Source organism: Procambarus clarkii, chromosome 54, assembly GCF_040958095.1.
Source record: "Procambarus clarkii isolate CNS0578487 chromosome 54, FALCON_Pclarkii_2.0, whole genome shotgun sequence".
Lineage (NCBI taxonomy): Eukaryota > Metazoa > Arthropoda > Malacostraca > Decapoda > Cambaridae > Procambarus > Procambarus clarkii.
The window spans coordinates 30,362,512-30,385,846 of NC_091203.1; the positions used below are offsets into that span (position 1 = coordinate 30,362,512).

At 46.8% G+C, this 23,335-nt stretch overlaps 1 protein-coding gene across 1 annotated transcript in view; it reads left to right on the forward strand.

Moving 5' to 3' along the window:
• Window positions 1-23,335, forward strand: part of Srp72 (signal recognition particle 72) — a 254,241-nt gene that overhangs the window by 176,782 nt on the left and 54,124 nt on the right. The window contains exon 11 of the mRNA XM_045732804.2: window positions 17,598-17,804. Within this exon, the coding sequence (XP_045588760.1) occupies window positions 17,598-17,804 (207 nt within the window). The remainder of the gene's footprint in view (window positions 1-17,597; window positions 17,805-23,335) is intronic.

Below are 23,335 nucleotides of genomic sequence, written 5' to 3' on the forward strand. Positions count from 1 at the left end.
TCCTCTCTTGACGCCGACTCCTTCCGTTGGCTCTGAGAGACGTTCAGGCGCCCCAAGGTGGACCTCTTCACGTCAGTGTGGTCGCGGCGCCTTCCCCAGTATGTGGCGTCCTTCCCTGATTGCGAGGCCGTCGGGGTCAATGCCTTTCGGCAGGACTGGTTTAGGTGGGGTTACTTTAACTCTTTTTCCCGGTTCAGCTGTTGCTCCAGGTCCTGGCTCGCTTGGAGACCTACCAGGGGAGAGTAGTACTCTACTCTTGTCCCCGTGGTGGCCGGCCCAGCTGTGGATTCAGGTGCTGCTTGCCCGATGTCCGAACCCGGAGCTTTTTCCGCGGCTCCGCCTCTTCTAACAGATCGGCCCAGTGCGTCACGTAGCTGGTTCGATCTTCTCCTTGAGTCTTCGCGTATGGTCTTTTTGACTGGAGTTTATCATCTCTATGGTGATCAGGTGGCTTCCTTGTTAGTGTCCCTCCTGTGGGCTTCCTCCCGGCGGCAGTATGAAGTCTCTTGGCGGTTCTTCCGTTTCTTTTTGCGTCTTCATCGCTGTGTTTATCTTCCTGTTAGGGTGATTTTGTCCTCTCTCTCTCTTGGTGGTTTCAGGACCATCACCTTATACCTAACACTGTCGCCTCGTATCATGCGGCGCTGGCGGTGCCGCTTCAGCTTGCCTTCGGTATTGATGTTACTTCTGCATGATTTCGCAAGCTGTCGCGGGCCTTGTTTCACGTCCGGCCTGCTCATGCGCCACCTGAGCCGTTCTGGTCATTGAACAGAGTGCTCTCTTATCTTTCTTCTCCTCAGTTTGTTGTGGCTCCTTCGGTTCAGGATTGTTTCTCCAAGGCTTTTTTTCTGTTGGCATTGGCCTCTGGGGGTCGGGTTGGTGAGCTTCATGTGCTCCTCTGACGCAGGGTTTTCTGCTCCTTTGGTCATCGTCATGGTTTTGTTCGTTTGCAGCCGTCTCCTTCTTTTCTGGTGAAGAATGAGACTGCTGCTTTCCGGAGAGATCCCTGGGTGGATGATGCTTGGTTCATTTGGCTGGGGGGTGCATCATGTTTTGTGTCCGGTTGCGGCTCTTCGCCGTTATTTTCACGCCACGGCGTCGGTTTTCGGGGACGCACTGTGGGTTGATCCGGTTTCCCTTTTTCCCTGTTCGAGGGTGTGGGTCTCCCAGGTTGTCTGCAGAGTTATTAAGGCTAGCCAGCCTGCGGTTTATCCCCGTGCCCATGACGTTCGTAAGTTTGCTGCTCTTGCTGCCGTCTTTGGCAACATGTCCTGGGCTGACATTCGGGCATGGGGTTTTTGGCAGTCGAACAGGGTCCTGGCTGCTCGTTACCTAGTAAACATCCCTGGGCCTCGTCGGGCCTTTTTCGCTTTGGGTCGGCGGCTGCAGCCAGTTGTCTCATCTTTGAGTTGAGGAGTGAGCAGCGACTGCCTCCCGGGTAAGTCCCTATTATTTTCCTCTGTGGATAGTTAGCTCCGAGGAGCCGAAGAGGCACCCCCCAGAAAACCAGCGTTGAATGTAATGTAACGCCATTTTCTGGGTGAGACCCGGAGGCTCCCTGGCATCCCTCCCTCCCTCCGGTCGGCGGTTTTTCACGTGTTTTGACATCCAGTCTAAGAACTGGGGATGCATAGTTGGCGTAAAGGGTCTGGGGCTACCCTTTCTTCCCTTCCCCCCTTTCCCCCTCCTGGGGAGGGGGGGAGCTGCGCAGACAGCTGCCCGACGACGTGTGACATCATGATCCTTTGCTTGTTTCCTTTAGGGGAGTTCTATCCACTTGTTCGGCTTGTAGTAGCAATAATTTCACCAGAATAGGAGTTTGTTTTGGGATGCTTACCTTTCTGGGTGCCTGACCCGGTCGATGGCAGACATAGAAAGCTTCCAACCACACGGGGGTTTCTAGGCCATTGCTCCCCTTGCCTCTTTTGAGGGGGCCAGGTTCTGGCTCGTGGTCCCTGGTAGGCCCACAGAACTCCATACACATGACTGATGCTAAAGTCTGACATTAGCATATCAGAATAGTAAGCTCCGGGGAGCCTCTGGGTCTCACCCCAGAAAATGGCATTTCATTACATTCAATGCTGGTTTTTTAACCCTTTAACAGTGCAAATTGTATATACTGTACAGTACAACCTCGATTCAACATACTATATGGGACCAACCTCAGTTCGTTGGAGCATTGGATTTGTTGCAAGAGGTGACCTTCAGGAGGCGTTTGCGTCAGTGTCTCTTTTTTTCTTGTACACAATAAAAATGCATTATCATATTATACACTGTACCTATATATTATTACTCTACTAAAAAATACTGTGTTACATTTGTTATTTACCTTATTGTTATGTCCATCTTGAAGTCTCACGGAGTTGTGAATGCTGTACAGTAAATACATACTGTAGTGTATTGTACTCATTGTGTCAGTGATGGCTGACTGATGGGTGGATGGGCAGGCAGGCAGGGATGGAGAGGCTGAAATTTAGGCAGGCAGAGCTTGGGAGGGAGGCAGGTAGGGGGAGGCTGGGATGTAGGCAGGGAGAGAGGCAAGCAGAGCTTGGGAGGGAGAGAGAGGCAGGCAATGCTTGGGAGGGAGGCAAGCAGAGCTTGAGAGGGAGGGAGAGGCAGACAATGCTTGGGAGGGAGGCAGGCAGGCAGGCAGAGCTTGAGAGGGAGGCAGGCACGGAGAGGCTGGGAGGGAGGCAGGCATGGAGGGAGACAGGCACGGAGAGGCTGGGAGGGAGACAGGCACGGAGAGGCTGGGAGGGAGGCAGGCACGGAGAGGCTGGGAGGGAGGCAGGCATAGAGGGAGACAGGCACGGAGAGGCTGGGAGGGAGACAGGCACGGAGAGGCTGGGAGGGAGGCAGGCATGGAGGGAGACAGGCACGGAGAGGCTGGGAGGGAGACAGGCACGGAGAGGCTGGGAGGGAGGCAGGCATAGAGGGAGACAGGCACGGAGAGGCTGGGAGGGAGACAGGCACGGAGAGGCTGGGAGGGAGGCAGGCACGGAGGGAGGTAGGCAGGCAGAGGTTGGGAGGGAGCCAGGGAAGGAGATGATGGAGATGGATTGATGGAAGGATGGAGGAAGGGATGGAAGGATGGATTGAGGGATGAATGGATGGATGATTTGAGGGGGGGGGGGAGGGAGGGATGGAGGGAGAGATGGAGGCATGGGTGTTGAGTTGAGCAGTGTGTGTATGGGCTATAGGGGTGGGGGTGGTGTCAGTGGTGGGGAAGGGACCGGCTCACTGATAAGCCTAACTCACTTGACCCAGTTAACTTTTTTTAACTGATTTGTTTCTTAAATTCTGGATGGATGGAGGGAGAAAGGGGATGAATGGAGAGAGGGAGGGAGGGAAGGAAGGAGGGAGAGAGGGAGGGAGGGAAGGAGGGAGAGAGGGAGGGAGGGAAGGAGGGAGAGAGGGAGGGAGGGAAGAAGGGAGAGAGGGAGGGAGGGATGGAGAGGGAGAGAGGGATGGAGAGGGAGAGATGGAGAGGGAGAGGGAGGGAGGGATGGAGAGGGGGAGGGAGGGATGGAGAGGAAGAGGGAGGGAGGAATGGAGAGAGGAAGGGAGGGAGGGAGGAATGGAGAGAGGGAGGGAGGGAGGAATGGAGAGAGGGAGGGAGGGAGGGATGGAGAGGGAGAGGGAGGGAGGAATGGAGAGAGGGAGGGAGGAATGGAGAGAGGGAGGGAGGGAGGGATGGAGAGAGGGAGGGAGGGAAGGATGGAGAGAGGGAGGGAGGGAAGGATGGAGAGAGGGAGGGAGGGAAGGATGGAGAGAGGGAGGGATGAAGAGAGGGAGGGAGGGAAGGATGGAGAGAGGGAGGGAGGAAGGGAGAGAGCGAGGGAGGGAAGGAGAGAGGGCTGGAGAGGGAGGGAGAGAAGGATGGAAAGCGAGGGATGGAAGGAGAGAGGGAGGGAAGGAGAGAGGGAGGGAAAGAGAGAGGGAGGGATGGAGAGAGGGAGGGATGGAGAGAGAGAGAGAGGGAGGGAGGGATGGAGGGAGGGAGGGATGGAGGGAGGGAGGGATGGAGAGAGGGAGGGAGGGATGGAGAGAGGGAGGGATGGAGAGAGGGAGGGATAGAGAGAGGGAGGGATGGAGAGAGGGAGGGATGGAGAGAGGGAGGGATGGAGAGGAGGAGGGAGGGATGGAGAGAAGGAGGGAGGGATGAGAGGGAGGGAGGGATGGAGAGAGTGAGGGAGGGATGGAGAGAAGGAGGGAGAGATGGAGAGGAGGGAGGGAGGGATGGAGAGGAGGAGGGAGGGATGGAGAGGAGGAGGGAGGGATGGAGAGAGGGAGGGAGGGAGGGATGGAGAGAGGGAGGGAGGGAGGGATGGAGAGAGGGAGGGAGGGAGGGATGGAGAGAGGGAGGGAGGGAGGGATGGAGAGAGGGAGGGAGGGAGGGATGGAGAGAGGGAGGGATGGAGAGGAGGAGGGAGGGAGGGATGCAGAGTGGGAGGGATGGAGGGAGTGAGGGAGAGATGGAGAGGAGGAGGGAGGGATGGAGGGTGAGAGGGAGGGAGGGATGAAGAGAGCGAGGGAGGGAGAGAGGGAGGATAATAAGAGATATAAAAATAACTTATTTTAGAACTGATTTATTAATTTTATTATTTCGAGGCCATAGTCATTGAACTGTGGCGACGAAATAGGACAAAACACACATGATGCTATGATTAGACCCATCCACTCACGCTGGAGTTGTTCCAATAACATACAGTAATTTCTCAAATAGCAGATGTCTATCATATTACAGTATATTTTTGGTTTTATTTAGTTTAGTTTAAATAGGATAATAAAAAGCTATTAAAACACTGGTTTTAGAAATTATTTATTAGTATGAAACTTTCAAAGTCATGGGTCACTGAACTATGACGACACAGATGAAAGTGAGTGAAACCTCACTGTAAAGTGAGGTTTACAGTACAGTATTCTCTTATCTGTCCACCCTCACTCATCTTGTTTCATCACAGAAAATGTCTATAAGGAGATTTTACCACATGTTGCTAGGTAATCACGCTTCAGCCTTTAAATTAATGTACAAAGATACGTATGCCACAAATCAGTTAACGAAAATCGTGGAAACTCAGTCATTCACTTGTGTGGACCACTCTGGCTGGTGTTTGGTTAATATGCTTTACTTGTTGTGTGGACCATTCTGGCTGGTGTTTGGTTCATATGGTTCATGTGTTGTGTGGTCCACTTATGTGATCCAATTTGTCTTATGAAGGAATTATTAATTGTAATCTGTGATAGGATGAAAAAGTTTTCCACCACTCTGTGAACTCTGTCCCAAAATTGTTAGCTTGTGGACCACTTGTGGTCCACATGTGTGGTCCACTTGTGTGATCCAACTTGTCATATGAGAGAATTATTAATTGTAATCTGTGATAGAATGGGAAAGTTTTCCACCAGTCTGTGAACTCTGTCTGGACATCGTAAGCAAATCCGAACATCCCCCGCTTCGGCGAACCATTGTTCATCAAACCGGGTGCATAAATCTGGCCTTGAAAGTGTGCGAACTAGCCAGAGATTCATTGAATCAGGGTACGTTGAATTGAGGTTGTACTGTATACAATTTTGGTCAAACTGGCTTAACGACACACAATGTATATATACATTTTAACCCCTTAACTGCGTTGCCTCCAAATGTGACACCCCCGCAGTGCGCAGGAAATAAATTCTCTGGAAAAAATTCTTTTTTCTTTTTAAAGTGTCAAAAACCCTTTCCTCAGTATGGGTATGTAAAAAAAAAATCGAAATTGTACTTACTTTGGCTGCTATGGGGTCCAGAAGTTGGGGCGTGACGTCATCATTCCCTGTGCGCCCGTGCCGTAAGCTCTCGGGGGCGGTGGGGCGCTTGGGGCGGGGCGCGCGAGTTGCCACGAATATATTTTCGTTCATTTTTTGCGCACCTTTCCAAATACATTTTCATTGTTTTTATGTGCCAATCCAATGTATAATGAACACGTACACTATAATATTGCAGTACAACATCCGTACTGTCCGTAGACACTGTGTTACGTGCATGAAACTTGTGTACACATATGCAGCACATATTTACTATGTATCATGCTAATTTGTGTATACAGAGCACCACTTGGTTTCCGAACCCCTTGGGGACGAGACCCGTCGGTTAACATGTAAGTTCGTATACGAGAAATAGAGGGGAAAAAATAAACTAGAAATGTAAAAAGAAATTTTTCCGAAAAAATTCACGAAAAACTCTAGGGAAAAAAAATCGACAGGTTCATAGCGTAAATGCGACTGTGTTTTGTTTGTACTCACCAATAAGTGAAGTCCTGATCCGCTTTATAAAAGTCCTTAATTGTTCCTAACTGATTATTAAGACGTCTGGCAAACATCCTCTGGATGTTTCCTGCCAGCCTGCAGGCACATCCTGCCTAAAATATACGATGATGTACTGTACATTTAAGAAACAAATCTGGGTCACAGGTCTGTGGAGTGTGGTTAGGCTTACGGAGTCAGCCGGTCCCTCCCCCTCCACCGATACACCTCCCCCTCTCCCCCCACCCCAAACCCATACACACACACACACACTCAAAGGTCACGTGGTTCATGGTTCACTTCAACACCCATATATCGCTTCCTGCCTGCCTGCCTCCTTCCCAGCCTGCAAGCCTGCCTGCCTGCCTGCCTGCCTCCTTCCCAGCCTGCAAACCTGCCTGCCTGCCTCCTTCCCAGCCTGCAAGCCTGCCTGCCTCCTTCCCAGCCTGCAAGCCTGCCTGCCTCCTTCCCAGCCTGCAAGCCTGCCTGCCTCCTTCCCAGCCTGCAAGCCTGCCTGCCTGCCTCCTTCCCAGCCTGCAAGCCTGCCTGCCTGCCTGCCTCCTTCCCAGCCTGCAAGCCTGCCTGCCTGCCTGCCTCCTTCCCAGCCTGCAAGCCTGCCTGCCTGCCTGCCTCCTTCCCAGCCTGAGAGCCTGCCTGCCTCCATCCCAGCCTGCAAGCCTGCCTGCCTGCCTGCCTCCTTCCCAGCCTGCAAGCCTGCCTGCCTGCCTGCCTCCTTCCCAGCCTGCAAGCCTGCCTGCCTCCTTCCCAGCCTGCAAGCCTGCCTGCCTCCTTCCCAGCCTGCAAGCCTGCCTGCCTGCCTGCCTGCCTCCTTCCCAGCCTGCAAGCCTGCCTGCCTGCCTGCCTCCTTCCCAGCCTGCAAGCCTGCCTGCCTCCTTCCCAGCCTGCAAGCCTGCCTGCCTCCTTCCCAGCCTGCAAGCCTGCCTGCCTCCTTCCCAGCCTGCAAGCCTGCCTGCCTGCCTCCTTCCCAGCCTGCAAGCCTGCTTGCCTGCCTCCTTCCCAGCCTGCAAGCCTGCCTGCCTGCCTGCCTGCCTCCTTCCCAGCCTGCAAGCCTGCCTGCCTGCCTGCCTGCCTCCTTCCCAGCCTGCAAGCCTGCCTCCTTCCCAGCCTGCAAGCCTGCCTCCTTCTCAGCCTGCAAGCCTGCCTGCCTGCCTGCCTCCTTCCCAGCCTGCAAGCCTGCCTGCCTGCCTGCCTCCTTCCCAGCCTGCAAGCCTGCCTGCCTGCCTGCCTCCTTCCCAGCATGCCTGCCTGCCTCCTTCCCAGCCTGCAAGCCTGCTTCCTTTCCAGCCAGCCTGCCTCCCTCCCTGCCATCATGCTAACGGGTAGTGTGTGTTAGGCTTATCTTCGGGAATGAGCCGGTCTCACCCCCACCACCAACAAACCACCCGCCCCCCTACATCCCATCTCTCAAGGTCACGCGGTTCAACCACGTGACTACCACTCACTCCCTGCTGCGCCTGCCTGCCTGCCTGCCTGCCTGTGCCTGCCTGCCTGTGCCTGCCAGCCTGTGCCTGCCAGCCTGCCTTTCCCTCCCTAATTCTCACTACTTCCATCCCTTCCTGCCTACCTCCTAGCATCTTTCCCTACCTCCCCCTCCCTCCTAGCATCTCTCTCTCCCCCTCTCTCACTGATTCTCCCCCCCCCCTCATTCATACTGCCTCCCACCTGAGCTCCATCGTCCATCCACCCACCAGTCAACCATCACTGACGCAATGCGTGCATTTGGAGCCAACATGGTGCACAGATGTTTCTTGATTGTGCAGATATGTAAAACAAAAGCACAGAATGAACATTCCAGCCTTATGGCAATTCAAAATAATAGGAATAATAGGCCGTGAATCTGTGAAGTCACAGCGGGCAAACTGGACCATCTCCCACCCACCACAACAAACCGGCGTGACGCTTGGCGGACCCCTTCCTACCCGAACTTTGTTCGGGTAGCATGACTCCCCAACCCCAATCGGGAAACTGGAAGTTTCGGATAACTGAAGTTCGGAAACCAAGTGGTGCTCTGTATATACAATCTATTTACACACTATACACTGTCACACACTATATACATTCACCACCAACACATTCAGAACACCACGAGTGAGAGCTGCCACACCCAGCCAGCCCTCCCTCACTTCTCCAACATTGTATTTGCCAACTTTGCCCCTCCCATCATACAGTTATTCACACCAATGTTTCATGTTCATTTATGTATATTTACAACATATGTACTCACTATACACTGTCACACACTATATACATTTACCATCAACACATTCAGAACATCGCGTAGCAGCTGCTTCGTATGGGCCAATAGCAGCTGCCTCGTATGGGCCAATAGCAGCTGCCTCGTATGGGCCAATAGCAGCTGCCTCGTATGGGCCAATAGCAGCTGCCTCGTATGGGCCAATGGCAGCTGCCTCGTATGGACCAATAGCAGCTGCCTCGTATGGGCCAATAGCAGCTGCCTCGTATGGGCCAATAGCAACTGCCTCGTATGGACCAATAGCAGCTGCCTCGTATGGGCCAATAGCCGCTGCCTCGTATGGGCCAATAGCACCTGCCTCGTATGGGCCAATAGCAGCTGCCTCGTATGGGCCAATAGCACCTGCCTCGTATGGGCCAATAGCAGCTGCCTCGTATGGGCCAATAGCAGCTGCCTCGTATGGGCCAATAGGAGCTGCCTCGTATGGGCCAATAGGAGCTGCCTCGTATGGGCCAATAGCAGCTGCCTCGTATGGGCCAATAGCAGCTGCCTCGTATGGGCCAATAGGAGCTGCCTCGTATGGGCCAATAGGAGCTGCCTCGTATGGGCCAATAGGAGCTGCCTCGTATGGGCCAATAGCAGCTGCCTCGTATAGGCCAATAGCAGCTGCCTCGTATGGGCCAATAGGAGCTGCCTCGTATGGGCCAATAGGCGCTGCCTCGTATGGGCCAATAGGAGCATTTGGCCATGAACACATTCAGAACACCTCGAGTGAGAGCAGCCACACCCAGCCAGTCTCCCTCACTCCAACATCTTACTTGCCAACATTGCTCCTCCCACCATATTGTTATAGTTCTTATTACACATGTTCTATATACCTATCTACATGTTTTATTTACCAGAACTATGCAAGTAAGCCGGTATTGTGTCCAAACAGTACAGTGGCCACCATACACTGCATGAAAAATCACAGCAGACGACGCTACGATTACGTCACCTCCCTCACCAAAATAGCTCCTCTCAACATTCTCCTGTTGCTGTTCTTACACTATATACACACACTATATATACCCGTGTACATATGTGTTGCCCATAGCGAACCACTAAGCTAGTATGGTGAGCAAAACAAGAGTGGCAGCCACACACACACACACACACACAATGAGGCTACCTCAATTCTCGCCCTCCCTCCCTCATCAAAATTCCTCCTTCCACAATACTACACACAACGCTAATTATAACCACAATCCTGCTGTTATCACAATCCTGGTCACTAATTCCTGTAAATGAATAATTGACCACACGTTTATTTTGAAAAGGAACCTAAGAAATCATTTGAAGATTCCTAGATGAACAAAATAATGCTGTGGTGCTGTGGCTAGCGCTGTGAACATCGTGGACAGCATTGAATCACTGATATTTGAACATTGTACCCAGTCATTATCACACTCAGGCTCTAATATAACACTATCATAGCTAAATAATACAAGTTATATATATATTTTGACATTATTAGGCGATGCTGTGGTCACATGCTGAACAGCAGTGCTGTGCGCTCATGCTGCGAGCGCCAGCCTTGGTTGCTCACACACTACTGAGGCTCCCACACCCGGGAATGTGGACCATGATTTTTTTTAAAGATGGCGTCTGTTTACAAGAGCCCTGAGGAAGCTGATGTGAACCCCATGTAGCCGCGGGAGTTTTGAATGGAACGTGAAAAATACAAATACCCGGAGGCGCGTTGCGCAAACCAGACGTGAGCCTGCAGGCGCGTTGCGCAGTTTAAGGGTTAAAGTACCGCGTAAGATTTTAAAATTCTACGGATACACAGGGTTCACATCAGCTGCCTCAGGGCTCTAGTAAACAGATGCCATTTAAAAAAAATCATGGGTAACATTCCCAGGTGTGAAGCCCTCTGTACTGAATGTGCAACCAAGGCTAGCACATGCAGCATAAGCTAACAGCACTGCTGTTCAGCTTGTGACTACAGCATCGCCTAAAAGTATCAAAATATATATGTAACTGCTATTATTTAGCGATGATAGTATTACAGAAGAGCCTGACTGTGAAGAAGACTGTACAATGTTCAGATATCAGTGAACACAATGCTGTTCGAGATGTCCACAGCACTAGGCAGGTAGCCACAGCATACTGCTATTGTTTGGCCTTCTAAGAATCTTGAAACGACTTGTCATGTTCCTTTACAAAATAAACATGTGGAAAATTATTCATTTACAGGATTTAGTAACCAGGATTAGCAGCATTGTGGTGAGAATTATTGATGTGTGTAGTATGGTGGGAGGAGGAATCTTGGTGAGGGAGGTGGCAGTGTCAGCTGAATGTGTGTGGCGGCCACTGTTATTGTCTGGACTCACCATACCAGCTTAGTGGTATGTTATGGTGAAAAAAATGTAGATACGTACATATAACGTGTGTATATAGTGTAATAACATCAAAAAGAGTATGCTGGGAGAGGAGCCATTTTGTTGAGGGAGATGATGTCATTTGCTGACTGTTGTGTGACTTGTCATGCAGTGTATGGTGGCTGCTATGCTGTTTGGACACCATATCAGCTTAATTGTACAGTTTAGGTGAACAAAACATGTAGATACTTATATATAACATGTGTATATAGTGTAATAAAACCACAAACAGTATTGTGGGAGGAGGAATGTTGGCGAGTTGGTGAGAGAGGTTGGGTCAACTGGTTCTGTATGGCGGCCACTGTTATTGTTGAGGCTCGCCATGTCAACTTAGTGGCTCGTTACGGTGAACACAAATGTAGATATTTATATATAACGTGTGTGTGTATATATTTTAATAACAGCACAAACAGTATGGTGGGTGGAGGAATGTTGGTGAGTGAGGTAGCGTCGTCTCCTGACTGTTGTGTTGGTGACCACTATGCTGTTTTGCTTCATCATTCCAGCTTAGCAGTTCGTTGTGGTGAAGAAAACATGTAGACACTTATATATAACGTGTGTGTATAGTGTAATAACAGCAAAACTATTTTATTGTTGTTTTATGAACATAATAATTGAATCACAAATTATGCACACTATAATTTTGACTATAGCAATGGTTCACACATTTTATTATATACAAATATCACACTAAACGCCATTGAATAGAAAGAGAGAGAGAGAGAGACAGAGAGAGAGAGAGACACAGAGAGAGAGAGAGACAGAGAGAGAGAGAGACAGAGAGAGAGAGAGACAGAGAGAGAGAGAGAGACACAGAGAGAGAGAGAGACAGAGAGAGAGAGAGAGACAGAGAGAGAGAGACAGAGAGAGAGAGAGAGAGAGAGAGAGAGAGACAGACAGACAGAGAGAGAGAGAGACAGAGAGAGAGAGAGAGAGAGAGACAGAGAGAGAGAGAGAGACAGAGAGAGAGAGAGAGACAGAGAGAGAGAGAGAGAGAGAGAGAGAGAGAGAGAGAGAGAGAGAGAGAGAGAGAGAGAGAGAGAGAGAGAGAGAGAGAGAGAGAGAGAGAGAGAGACAGAGAGAGAGAGAGAGAGACAGAGAGAGAGACAGAGAGAGAGACAGAGAGAGAGAGACAGAGAGAGAGAGACAGAGAGAGAGAGACAGAGAGAGAGAGACAGAGAGAGAGAGACGGAGAGAGAGAGAGAGAGAGACAGACAGACAGACAGACAGACAGACAGACACAGACAGACAGACAGACAGACAGACAGACAGACAGACAGACAGACAGACAGACAGACAGACAGACAGACAGACAGACAGACAGACAGACAGACAGACAGACAGACAGACAGACAGACACACACACACACACACACACACACACACACACACACACACACACACACACACACACACACACACACACACACACACACACACACACACACGATGTGATGGGGGTGAGGTGAAGCTGGAGGAGGCAGAAGTCACACTGCAGCAAGCTCCTGGAAATATCGAATTACCTAAGTATTGGGAACAGGTTGAGGGCTACAGTGGTGTCCCAGGTTACATAAAGGTTCAGGGAAGAGTAAAAGCAAATAAAATACAATAAACAAGTAAAACTGAGTGAAAATAGCCGAGTGGAAAAGTTTGTTTTGGTCTAGAACAAAATCAAAGATGGCCGCCGCCACCACCCCCACTGAGAAGGTAGACACACCATCAGATGATGGTTTCAAAGAATTCTCACCACAAGATATAAGGAAAGGAGGTGTTCTTGGCAGGTTAGAGATAATTGAGGACATGCAAAAGAAGTATGAAGAAAAAGTGCTTAAATTAGAAGAGGACAATGGAGCTCTTTGGAGTGAGCTTTGCACTCTAAAAGGGAGTATGCTTCAACAAGGTAAGATTATTACTGCATTAACAGACAAGGTAACAAATCAGGAGGAACAAATCAAGGAACTAGTGAAAGAAAATGAGGCATGGAAAGTGAAGTGTGGTGACTTTGAAGAAATAAACAAGAAGATAGACTCATATGGTGAACAACTCCAAGCAAGCCTAAGGGCTAACATAGAGTTAGGTAAGGATCTCCAACTGGAAACTTCACTGACAACTCACATAGAGGAGGTGAATAAAGAACTAGAAAAGTATAAAGAAGAAATAAAAGCGACATATGCTGAAGTTGTAAAAGAGAAAGAGACTATCAAAGAAGTGTGTTCGGAAGTCAAAACCAGAAATGACCAACAAGAAGCAGAAATTAGGCAAGCAATTAGGAAAGAACTGGTTACCAACAGTAAACTGGTACAAAACACTGCAGATAGAACTAAGTCCATAATCATTTTTGGATGTTTAGAGAAAGAAATTTCATCTAGGGTGGACCGAGCGGCAGAAGAGATGAAAATCATAGAGAAAATAGTAGGTTTAGGAGAAGGCTCAAAGGAAAATGTCAGTGATTTTAGAAGAATAGGAAAATATGAGAAAGAAAAGAACCGCCCCTTAAGGGTGACCTTTAATGGAGTGAAAAACATGATGGAAGTGCTAAGAAATGCCAGGAAACTGCAGAGTGATGAGGTTGGCAAATCTTGGTCAATAAGACAAGACCTCTCCAAGGAAGACAGAGAAAAGCTGAAAATGAACTTAATTGAGGCAAAACGTCTAAATGGGGATAGAAATGAAGAAGACAGAAATTCTTTTTTTTACAAAGTGACAGGGACTGGAAAGCTTGTGAAATGGTACATAAAAACAAAGCAACAAGATCAGTAGTGGAAGGGGGAGTAAAGAGCAAAGGAAAAGGGAACATGTTCCTGAAAATTGTATATACCAACATAGATGGAGTGAGGTCAAAAACTTTGGAGTTGCAAGATATAATCCAGCTTAGGGTCCCAGATATTGTTGCATTATCAGAAACGAAACTTGAAGGAAATATAATAAATGAAGTCATATTCCCAAGAGGCTACTCAGTTTGGAGACGTGACAGGAAAACTAGGAAGGGAGGAGGAGTGGCTGTACTGGTGAAAAAACACCTGAAGGTAAAAGAGTTAATATTTGAAAACCCTCGAGATATTGACATAATGGCATTGCAGGTCTGGAATCAGGATGATAACCTGATAATTGTAAATGCCTACAGCCCACCAGCAAGCAACACTTGGACAAAGGAAGAACTGGATGACAAACGAGAGGGCCTCATAATGGTCATGAGAGATATTATTGTACAAGCAGATAAAGATAAATCACGACTGTTGATACTGGGGGACTTCAACTTTAGAGCAATAGACTGGGAGGCCTATGAAGCAAGAACGGAGGACTTTTGGACATGCAGATTTGTGAACCTCATTCTGGAGACATTCTTGTATCAACACATAAAGCAAGCCACAAGAATGAGGGAAGGAGATATACCGTCAGTACTGGATCTAGTATTCACCAGGAAAGAAGAAGAGATTTTTGACATCCAGTACCTTCCTCCCTTGGGAAAGAGTGATCACGTCCTGTTAGACATTAAATATGCTTTAAGATATCATCTAGAAGAAAATGGGGACATTGAAACAGTTGATAAACTCGATTTAAAGAGAGGCAACTATGGGGAACTTCAAAATTTTTTTAATGAGTGTAATTGGACAGAATTGTTGCTAGGCAGGGAAGTAAATGAAATGTATGCCAAATTTTTAAAACTATACGAGGAAGGCACACAAACATTCATACCAAAACAGAGATGCAGGATCAGAAAACAGGATTGGTTCGACAAAAATTGTGAGAGGGCAAGAGACCAAAAGACACAAAAATGGAATCAGTATAGGAAGAGACCAAACCCCCAAACATACCAGCGATACAAAGATGCGAGAAACAATTATACAGCAGTAAGGAGAGAGGCAGAAAGAAATTTTGAAAAAGGGATAGCAGATAAATGTAAAACAGAACCGGGCCTATTCTACAAATTCATAAACAACAAATTGCAGGTAAAGGATAATATCCAGAGGTTGAAAATGGGAAACAGATTCACGGAAAATGAAAAGGAAATGTGTGAAACATTAAATGAAAAGTTCCAAAGTGTGTTTGTACAAAATGAAATCTTCAGAGAACCAGACACAATAAGAATTCCAGAGAACAACATAGAGCGGATAGAGGTGTCTAGAGATGAAGTGGAAAATATGCTAAAGGAGCTCGGGAGGAACAAAGCAGCTGGCCCAGATGGCGTTTCACCATGGGTTCTGAGAGAATGTGCATCTGAGCTCAGCATTCCACTTCACCTGATCTTTCAGACATCCCTGTGTACAGGAATCGTAGCAGACGAGTGGAAACAGGCTAACATAGTTCCAATCTACAAAAGTGGCAGCAGGGAAGACCCCCTCAATTATAGACCTGTATCATTGACAAGTGTAATAGTGAAAATATTGGAAAAGCTAATCAAAACTAAATGGGTAGAACACCTGGAGAGAAATGATATAATATCAGACAGACAGTATGGTTTTCGATCTGGAAGATCCTGTGTATCGAATTTACTCAGTTTCTATGATCGAGCCACAGAGATATTACAGGAAAGAGATGGTTGGGTTGACTGCATCTATCTGGACCTAAAAAAGGCTTTCGACAGAGTTCCACATAAGAGGTTGTTCTGGAAACTGGAAAATATTGGAGGGGTGACAGGTAAGCTTCTAACATGGATGATAAATTTTCTGACTGATAGAAAAATGAGGGCAGTAATCAGAGGCAATGTATCGGAATGGAGAAATGTCACAAGTGGAGTACCACAGGGTTCAGTTCTTGCACCAGTGATGTTTATTGTCTACATAAATGATCTACCAGTTGGTATACAGAATTATATGAACATGTTTGCTGATGATGCTAAGATAATAGGAAGGATAAGAAATTTAGATGACTGTCATGCCCTTCAAGAAGACCTGGACAAAATAAGTATGTGGAGCACCACTTGGCAAATGGAATTTAATGTAAATAAATGTCATGTTATGGAATGTGGAATAGGAGAACATAGACCCCACACAACTTATATATTATGTGAGAAATCTTTAAAGAATTCTGATAAAGAAAGAGATCTAGGAGTGGTTCTAGATAGAAAACTATCACCTGAGGACCACATAAAGAATATTGTGCAAGGAGCCTATGCTATGCTTTCTAACTTCAGAATTGCATTTAAATACATGGATGGCGATATACTAAAGAAATTGTTCATGACTTTTGTTAGGCCAAAGCTAGAATATGCAGCTGTTGTGTGGTGCCCATATCTTCAGAAGCACATCAACAAACTGGAAAAGGTGCAAAGACATGCTACTAAGTGGCTCCCAGAACTGAAGGGCAAGAGCTACGAGGAGAGGTTAGAAGCATTAAATATGCCAAAACTAGAAGACAGAAGAAAAAGAGGTGATATGAACACTACGTACAAAATAGTAACAGGAATTGATAAAATCGACAGGGAAGACTTCCTGAGACCTGGAACTTCAAGAACAAGAGGTCATAGATTTAAACTAGCTAAACACAGATGCTGAAGAACTATAAGAAAATTCACCTTCGCAAATAGAGTGGTAGACGGTTGGAACAAGTTAAGTGAGAAGGTGGTGGAGGCCAAGACCGTCAGTAGTTTCAAAGCGTTATATGACAAAGAGTGCTGGGAAGACGGGACACCACGAGCGTAGCTCTCATCCTGTAACTACACTTAGGTAATTACACTTAGGTAATTACACAGACAGACAGACAGACAGACAGACAGACAGACAGACAGACAGACAGACAGACAGACAGACAGACAGACAGAGAGGCAGACAGACAGAGACAGACAGACAGATACAAACAGACAGAGACAAACAGACAGAGACAAACAGAGACAGATAGAGAGAGGAGAGACAGAGACAGACAGATAGAAAGACAATGAAATAATTAGGTAATAATATCTTTGTGGCAACTCCCGCCTGAAGGCTTGGGTGGAAAAGACTGGTCCCAGACGCCTACTCTGTCAGCGCTTGAATGTTGTCAGACTTCCTCTCCCTATTGTGGCCAAAATATGTCACCATACAATTTTTTTATTATTTTTCCCATGATCAAGAAACACATTTTAGCTTTTGTTGGGCTGGCGGGTGACCCACCGCACACCCTAAGGTCGGCCGAACGTTTCCCGTGAGCGTGCACCCGCACTCAAATGTTTATGATCTTTTTCACTTTTCCCACCTCAATGTTCATTCTATGTTGTTTATTTTGGTATCAAATTATTTGCAATAGAATTTTGCAAATGGATATATGCATTTAAAGTCAAAAGGCCCGGCGTGCAACCCGCATCAAACCCGAAAATCGGCCGAGCGTTACCCCTGAGCTCGCACCTGCACTAATAAGTTTATATTCTTTTTACTTTTCCCACCTCAATTATCATCCTACATCATTCATTTTGGTATCAAATTGTTCACAATCGAATGTTCTAAAGGGATATATGCATATAAAGTCAAAAGGCCTGGTATGCCACCTGCAGCAAACACAAAAATCAGCCGAGCATTACTCGTGAGTGAGCACCCATCTGCACACCCACAACACCCGCATTCAAATGTTTGTACTCTTTGTTTGTCACTTTTCTCACCTCATTTTTTGTGCTATGTCGTTCAATTTGGTATAAAATTGTTCACAGTAGAATGCTATAAAGGCATATTTGCATACAAGAACATACATGTCTTTTTTTTTTTCAACAGGACTCCAGGAACAGAAATAAAGAAGACAAAGAAGAAGAAGAAGAGAAAGCCACATCTTCCAAAAGACTATAATCCCAATGTTCTACCTGATCCCGAGCGTTGGCTGCCCAAGTGGCAGCGTAAAGGTTACCGCAAGAAGAAGGACCGTCGCGCCAAGGATGTCATGAAGGGCACACAGGGAGTGTCAAGTGAAGCTGCTGACAAGTTGTAAGGATTTTGCTTATTCTTGGGAGCTTCTTTTCATTATCTATTGGGATGCACATATCACATGTATGAACATGAACAACATATACACCTTGCATATACACATAAATAGCAACACTTGTAGGACCAAAGAACCGAAGCTCAACTGCCTTATCTTGAGGTGCTTCTGGGGCTTAGCGTCCCCGCGGCCCGGTCGTCGACCAGGCCACCTGCAAGCACAGTTAGGCGAGTACATACACAGGCACTCTTGTTCCCATGTACACATACACTCCCAACATACACAGGCACTCTTGTTCCCATGTACACATACACTCCCAACATACACAGGCACTCTTGTTCCCATGTACACATACACTCCCAACATACACAGGCACTCTTGTTCCCATGTACACATACACTCCCAACATACACAGGCACTCTTGTTCCCATGTACACATACACTCCCAACATACACAGTCACTCTTGTTCCCATGTACACATACACTCCCAACATACACAGGCACTCTTGTTCCCATGTACACATACACTCCCAACATACACAGGCACTCTTGTTCCCATGTACACATACACTCCCAACATACACAGTCACTCTTGTTCCCATGTACACTTGGGAAAGAGTGATCATGTCCGGTTGGAAATTAAATATGCTTTGCAATATAATTTTGAAGAAAATGGGGCCATTGAAACAATTGTTAAACTCGATATCAAGAGAGGGCACTGGGGGAATCTTAGAAAATTCCTTAATGAATTTAACACTTTGGCTGTGCAGGTTCTGGCCTGGTGCGCCACTTCAAGGTCACCTTGGTACGCGTGCACACTGCCCAGCAAAGGTCAAAGTTGGTCGGGCATTGCCCGTGAGGGCTCCATCACACTTAAGTGTTAATACTCTTTCCAGCTTTCTGACCTTATTTCTCGTGCTACATCATTCATTTTAGTATCATTGTTGGCAGTAGAATAGCACACATTGTAAAGCACATCCCATAATAATCTGACAATAAATGGAATTTTGTTAAATATCTTAATTGTGGATGGCGTTAACGTCCACTGCCGAACTAGGTGTATTGATTCAAGGACTACAGTAACGTCATCACGAAGCCAAAGTGTTAACACTTTCGCGCTCCCTGGGAATATGCTGACCGTAAGCCCTAAGTGGGCCGTTCGTGTCAGCCTACTGCGCGTCAGCACTAAAATGTTTATAATCTTTTCGGGGTGGGGAGCTTAATTTTGGCGGTATGTATTTAAATTTGGTATCATTGTGTTCGCGAGAGAATGCTCTAGAGGAATATATATATAAAATGTCACCAAAGACAACATGAGAACCACACCGAATAACAAACTGTGGCGTTCGTTAGCCGTGAGCGTAAAACCGGGCATCAATGTTTACGATGTTTTTATGTTTGCGAACCCCAGAATTGTTATTCGTGGTTTATTTTGGTATCATTGTGACCGCAATAAAATTCCCTACACGGACATATAAATATACACAATAAATAATGGTGTCGCCCCACCCACAGGAATGTGGGAAGTTGGCTTAGGGTTACCCGCTCCAGCGCTCCCAGCTGCACATGCGCTCAACCACAACTGAAAAGTTTATACTCTCCTCATGTCTGTGACCCTCATTTTCGATGTACGTGTTTTTTTTTTGTATCACTGTGTAGCTGATGAATGTTGTATAAGAACATATGTATAACATTTCACCAAAGCTAACATTACGCGACCAGCAACCAAAGAACTGCGTGCTTTGTTTCGCGCTCACGCTAAACTCCGCTAAACTCTCCCTATATGTTGCTACTCTGATTGTGTTTATCAAGTCAAAACTTGTTGCATATGGTTTTGTTTGGTATCACGGTGATCGCAATAAAATTGCCTACACAGACATATGCATAAAAGTGGGTTACACGTGCGCGCCTCACCCCCAAACACCCCCAAACACGTCGATGCCTCACCCGCCCAAACACCCGTTTTCACACCCGCTACACCCAATACACCCGACAAACAAAAATATTGTTCCAATGGAAGTTTTTGTGCTACATTGTTCATTTTGGTGTCAAAATACTCGCAATAAGATGCACTATGTAGACATACCAATCTGAGCACTAAGAACCGGAATATATATAGAGCTACCCACAGCAAAGTATGAAGAAGTAATAACCTCAAAATGTGTTATATAAATTATGTGTACTTACCCACGATGTGATGAAGGAAGGTCAACAAGTTGAGCATTTGATTATCCACTCCACCGGCTTCAGGAAAATGTCCCTGAAGTTGCTCAACAGATGTTACGTTAGGTGGAGTGGAAGCTTGCAGAGGAGTTATTTCTTTGCTTTCCAAAATATCCTCTTGCAGCATTATGGCAGTTTGTGATCACTGACACCACTCTCTTGTCTTTCCAAAGGATAACAAAAGTGTTATCCTTGCGCCTGAAAATAGTCTGATCAACAGCGAATTTACCTTTGGCAAGTTGTTGCAGCTCTTTAGGGGCACCACGCTGCAATCTGAGTGTTCCACAAGTGTACACACCATTTTCCCTTAGCAATTCTGTGAGATTGACAGAGTTATAATAATTGTCCATATAAAGATGATAACCTTTGTTCAACAAGGGTCGCATAAGGCCCATCACTGTCTCAACTGTTGTCTTGCCCACTCCAGAATAAACCTCGAAATCAATAATATAACCAGTCCCTGCCTCAGCAAGCATGTACAACTTTACCCCATACTTATCAGGCTTATTGGGGTTGTAAACCTTGAAGGATAGACGACCACGCCACGACATTGTACCTTCATCCAAACTGAGTGCTTGATTGGGGACGTAGTAAGAGCCAAATTTGTTGGTCAAATAGGTAATGATGGTGCTGAGTTTTATCATGCGGTTCTTGTTGTTGGGTGGAATTGCAAACTGGTTATAAGTATGAAAAAACTGGGCAATATGTTGGAATCGTTTTGCAGTCATGAACACATTGAAGGTCCTCATATGCCACAACCGGCTTGTTTGCCAGTACATGCGCATTGTTGGGAGTCGTGCAATACCCATCAAGATTGATAAAGCCAAATACCTTGCCATTTCCTTCGCAGATACCTCCTTCCACAACCTCATAGTGCGCCTGGAAGCATTCTGAATAAACTGCCTGGCATACCTGTTAGTTTCCACTGTGATGAACTCAATTAGGGCACGGGTCAGAAATAATTGAACAAATTGCAGGGGGGTAATTGGCACTGGGACAGTTATGCCTGGTGTGGCACTGAAACTGCCTACAATAGGTGGTGTATTGTCAGTTGACCAAGCAGCATCGGGATTAGGCTGTTGAAGACGTCCTGCACGCCTCCTTACAGGTGCCTTGGGGCGGCCCACATCCGCTGCCTCATCCTCAATCCCCTCGCTACTCTCCTCACTCGATGATGAATCAAACTCATCAGACGACGCTGTCCCCTCATTATCACTACTGAAATCACTCTGACGCTCTTCCCCTTCAGCATCTGCCTCCACATCTGACAAACGATCCAACAAATCAGGAATTTTACTAGGGGTAAGCTTCACATTGCTGAACCTTTTGTACAGCTCACTCAACTTATCTTCCGTGGTCATTTCACTATCCTTCTTGGGGGTAGAGGTGCTCTGTCCTTTACCACGATCCATGTTTGCAAGTAATAATGCGTTGTAAAGAGACAGGAACGAATAAACACTGCTACACAGGGCAGAGAGTGGCACAGGTTCTGGACGCGGGAGCGCGGTAGTCCGGTCATGAGAGACGTAATCAAAGGACTAGGCCGACCGCATGGCGTGACCCAGAATCCCATGCGGCCTACGGAGGATTGTGGGAAAACAATGGCGCTCATTTAAAAAAAAAAAAATTGAAGATCGCATAGAAACTTTTTTTTTTACAAATTTTTATATCAAGTGACGCACCGATGCGTCACTGGAACACATTCAGTAGAAAAATGAGTGACGAGATATTAAGTCTGTGGAACGTGAAAGTGTTAATTGGACAGACATGTTGCTAGGCAAGGAAGTAAATGAGATGTATGCCAAATTTTGCAAAATATACAAGGAAGACACACAAACATTCAAACCAAAACAGTGATACAGGATCAGAAAACATGATTGATTCAACATAAATTATGAGAGGGCCAGGGAGGAAAAGATAGAAAATGGGTTAAATATAGGAAGAGGCCTAGCCTGCAAACATACCAGCACTACAAGCAAGCAAGTAACAATTACACAACAGTGAGGAGAGAGGCTGAAAGGAACTTTGAGAAAGGTATGGTGGACAAATGTAAAACAGATCCAGGTCTTTTCTATAAATTCATTAAAAGCAAGCTGCCTATAAAGGATAAAATCTAGAGATTGAGAATGGGGAACAGGACTACTGAGAGTGAAAAGGAAATGTGTGAAATGCTAAATGAACGTTCCAAAGTGTGTTTATACAAAAAGAGGATTTCAGAGAACTGGACCAAATGCCAATTCCAGAGCACACAGAGGTATCTCAAGATAAAATGGAAATATTACTCAAGGGGATAGGAAGAAATAAAGCCATTGGACCAGATGGATTTTCACCTTTGGATGATGCGAGAATGTGCAACCGAGTTCAATTAATACTCCAGACATCCTTGTGCACACGAATCTTAGCAGATATATGGAAAAAGGCAAACATAGTTCAAATCTATAAAAATGGTATATAAGAAGAACCTCTAAATTATAGATCCGTATCATTAATAACAAGCCTGGTAGTCAAAATTCTAGAAACAATAGTTAAAACACCTAGAGAGAAATGACATAATTATGGACAGACAGTATGGTTTTCGAACAGGAAGATCCTATTTATCAAATCTTCTTAATTTTCTGTGGTGAGCCTCTTCAGCTTCCTGAAGCTATCAGACTGATATACACTATATTAGTCTGGGGGCATCAGTCAATGAAGTTCAGCCTACAGAGTACCACGAGCCAGAACCTGGCCCCATCAGAAAGGCACAGGGAGCAATGGCCTATGGAAACCCCCATGTGTTTAGGAACATTCCATGTCTACCATCGACTGGGGTTAGGCACCCAGAAAGGTAGGCATAACAAAACAGACTTCACTTGGTAAGAAATTGCAACTGAAGACCAAACAGAGAGACAGAACTCCACCAAAACCTAAAGAAAAAACAAACGTCAAACACCGCTGCCGCGCTGCTTGTCCGTGCAGCCCTTCCCTCCCCAGGAGGGAAAGGGGAAGCCCCAAACCCACCACACCGGCTACTCACACCTCAGTTTGTAGGCTGATGCGCTCTGGGGCACTTGTCAAATCTAACCTCGGTTTCCTGCAGGATTTTGTGCTCTTGTGGTGTTCCCTGCTATTTGTGGCACATTGGTCAGGAGTAACTTAGTGTACTGAGACTGTATGCACTTAGGGCTGCCTTCCCTAAGCATCCTGTAAGTACTACCCATTGGGTTCAAGGGTTACCTTCCATAAAACCTTTGGGAATCCACTTCCAAAGAGGTTCTTGCTGCTCGGCATTTACCCAGCCCTTGCATCCAGCTGGGGTTTCGTGGCCTTTCT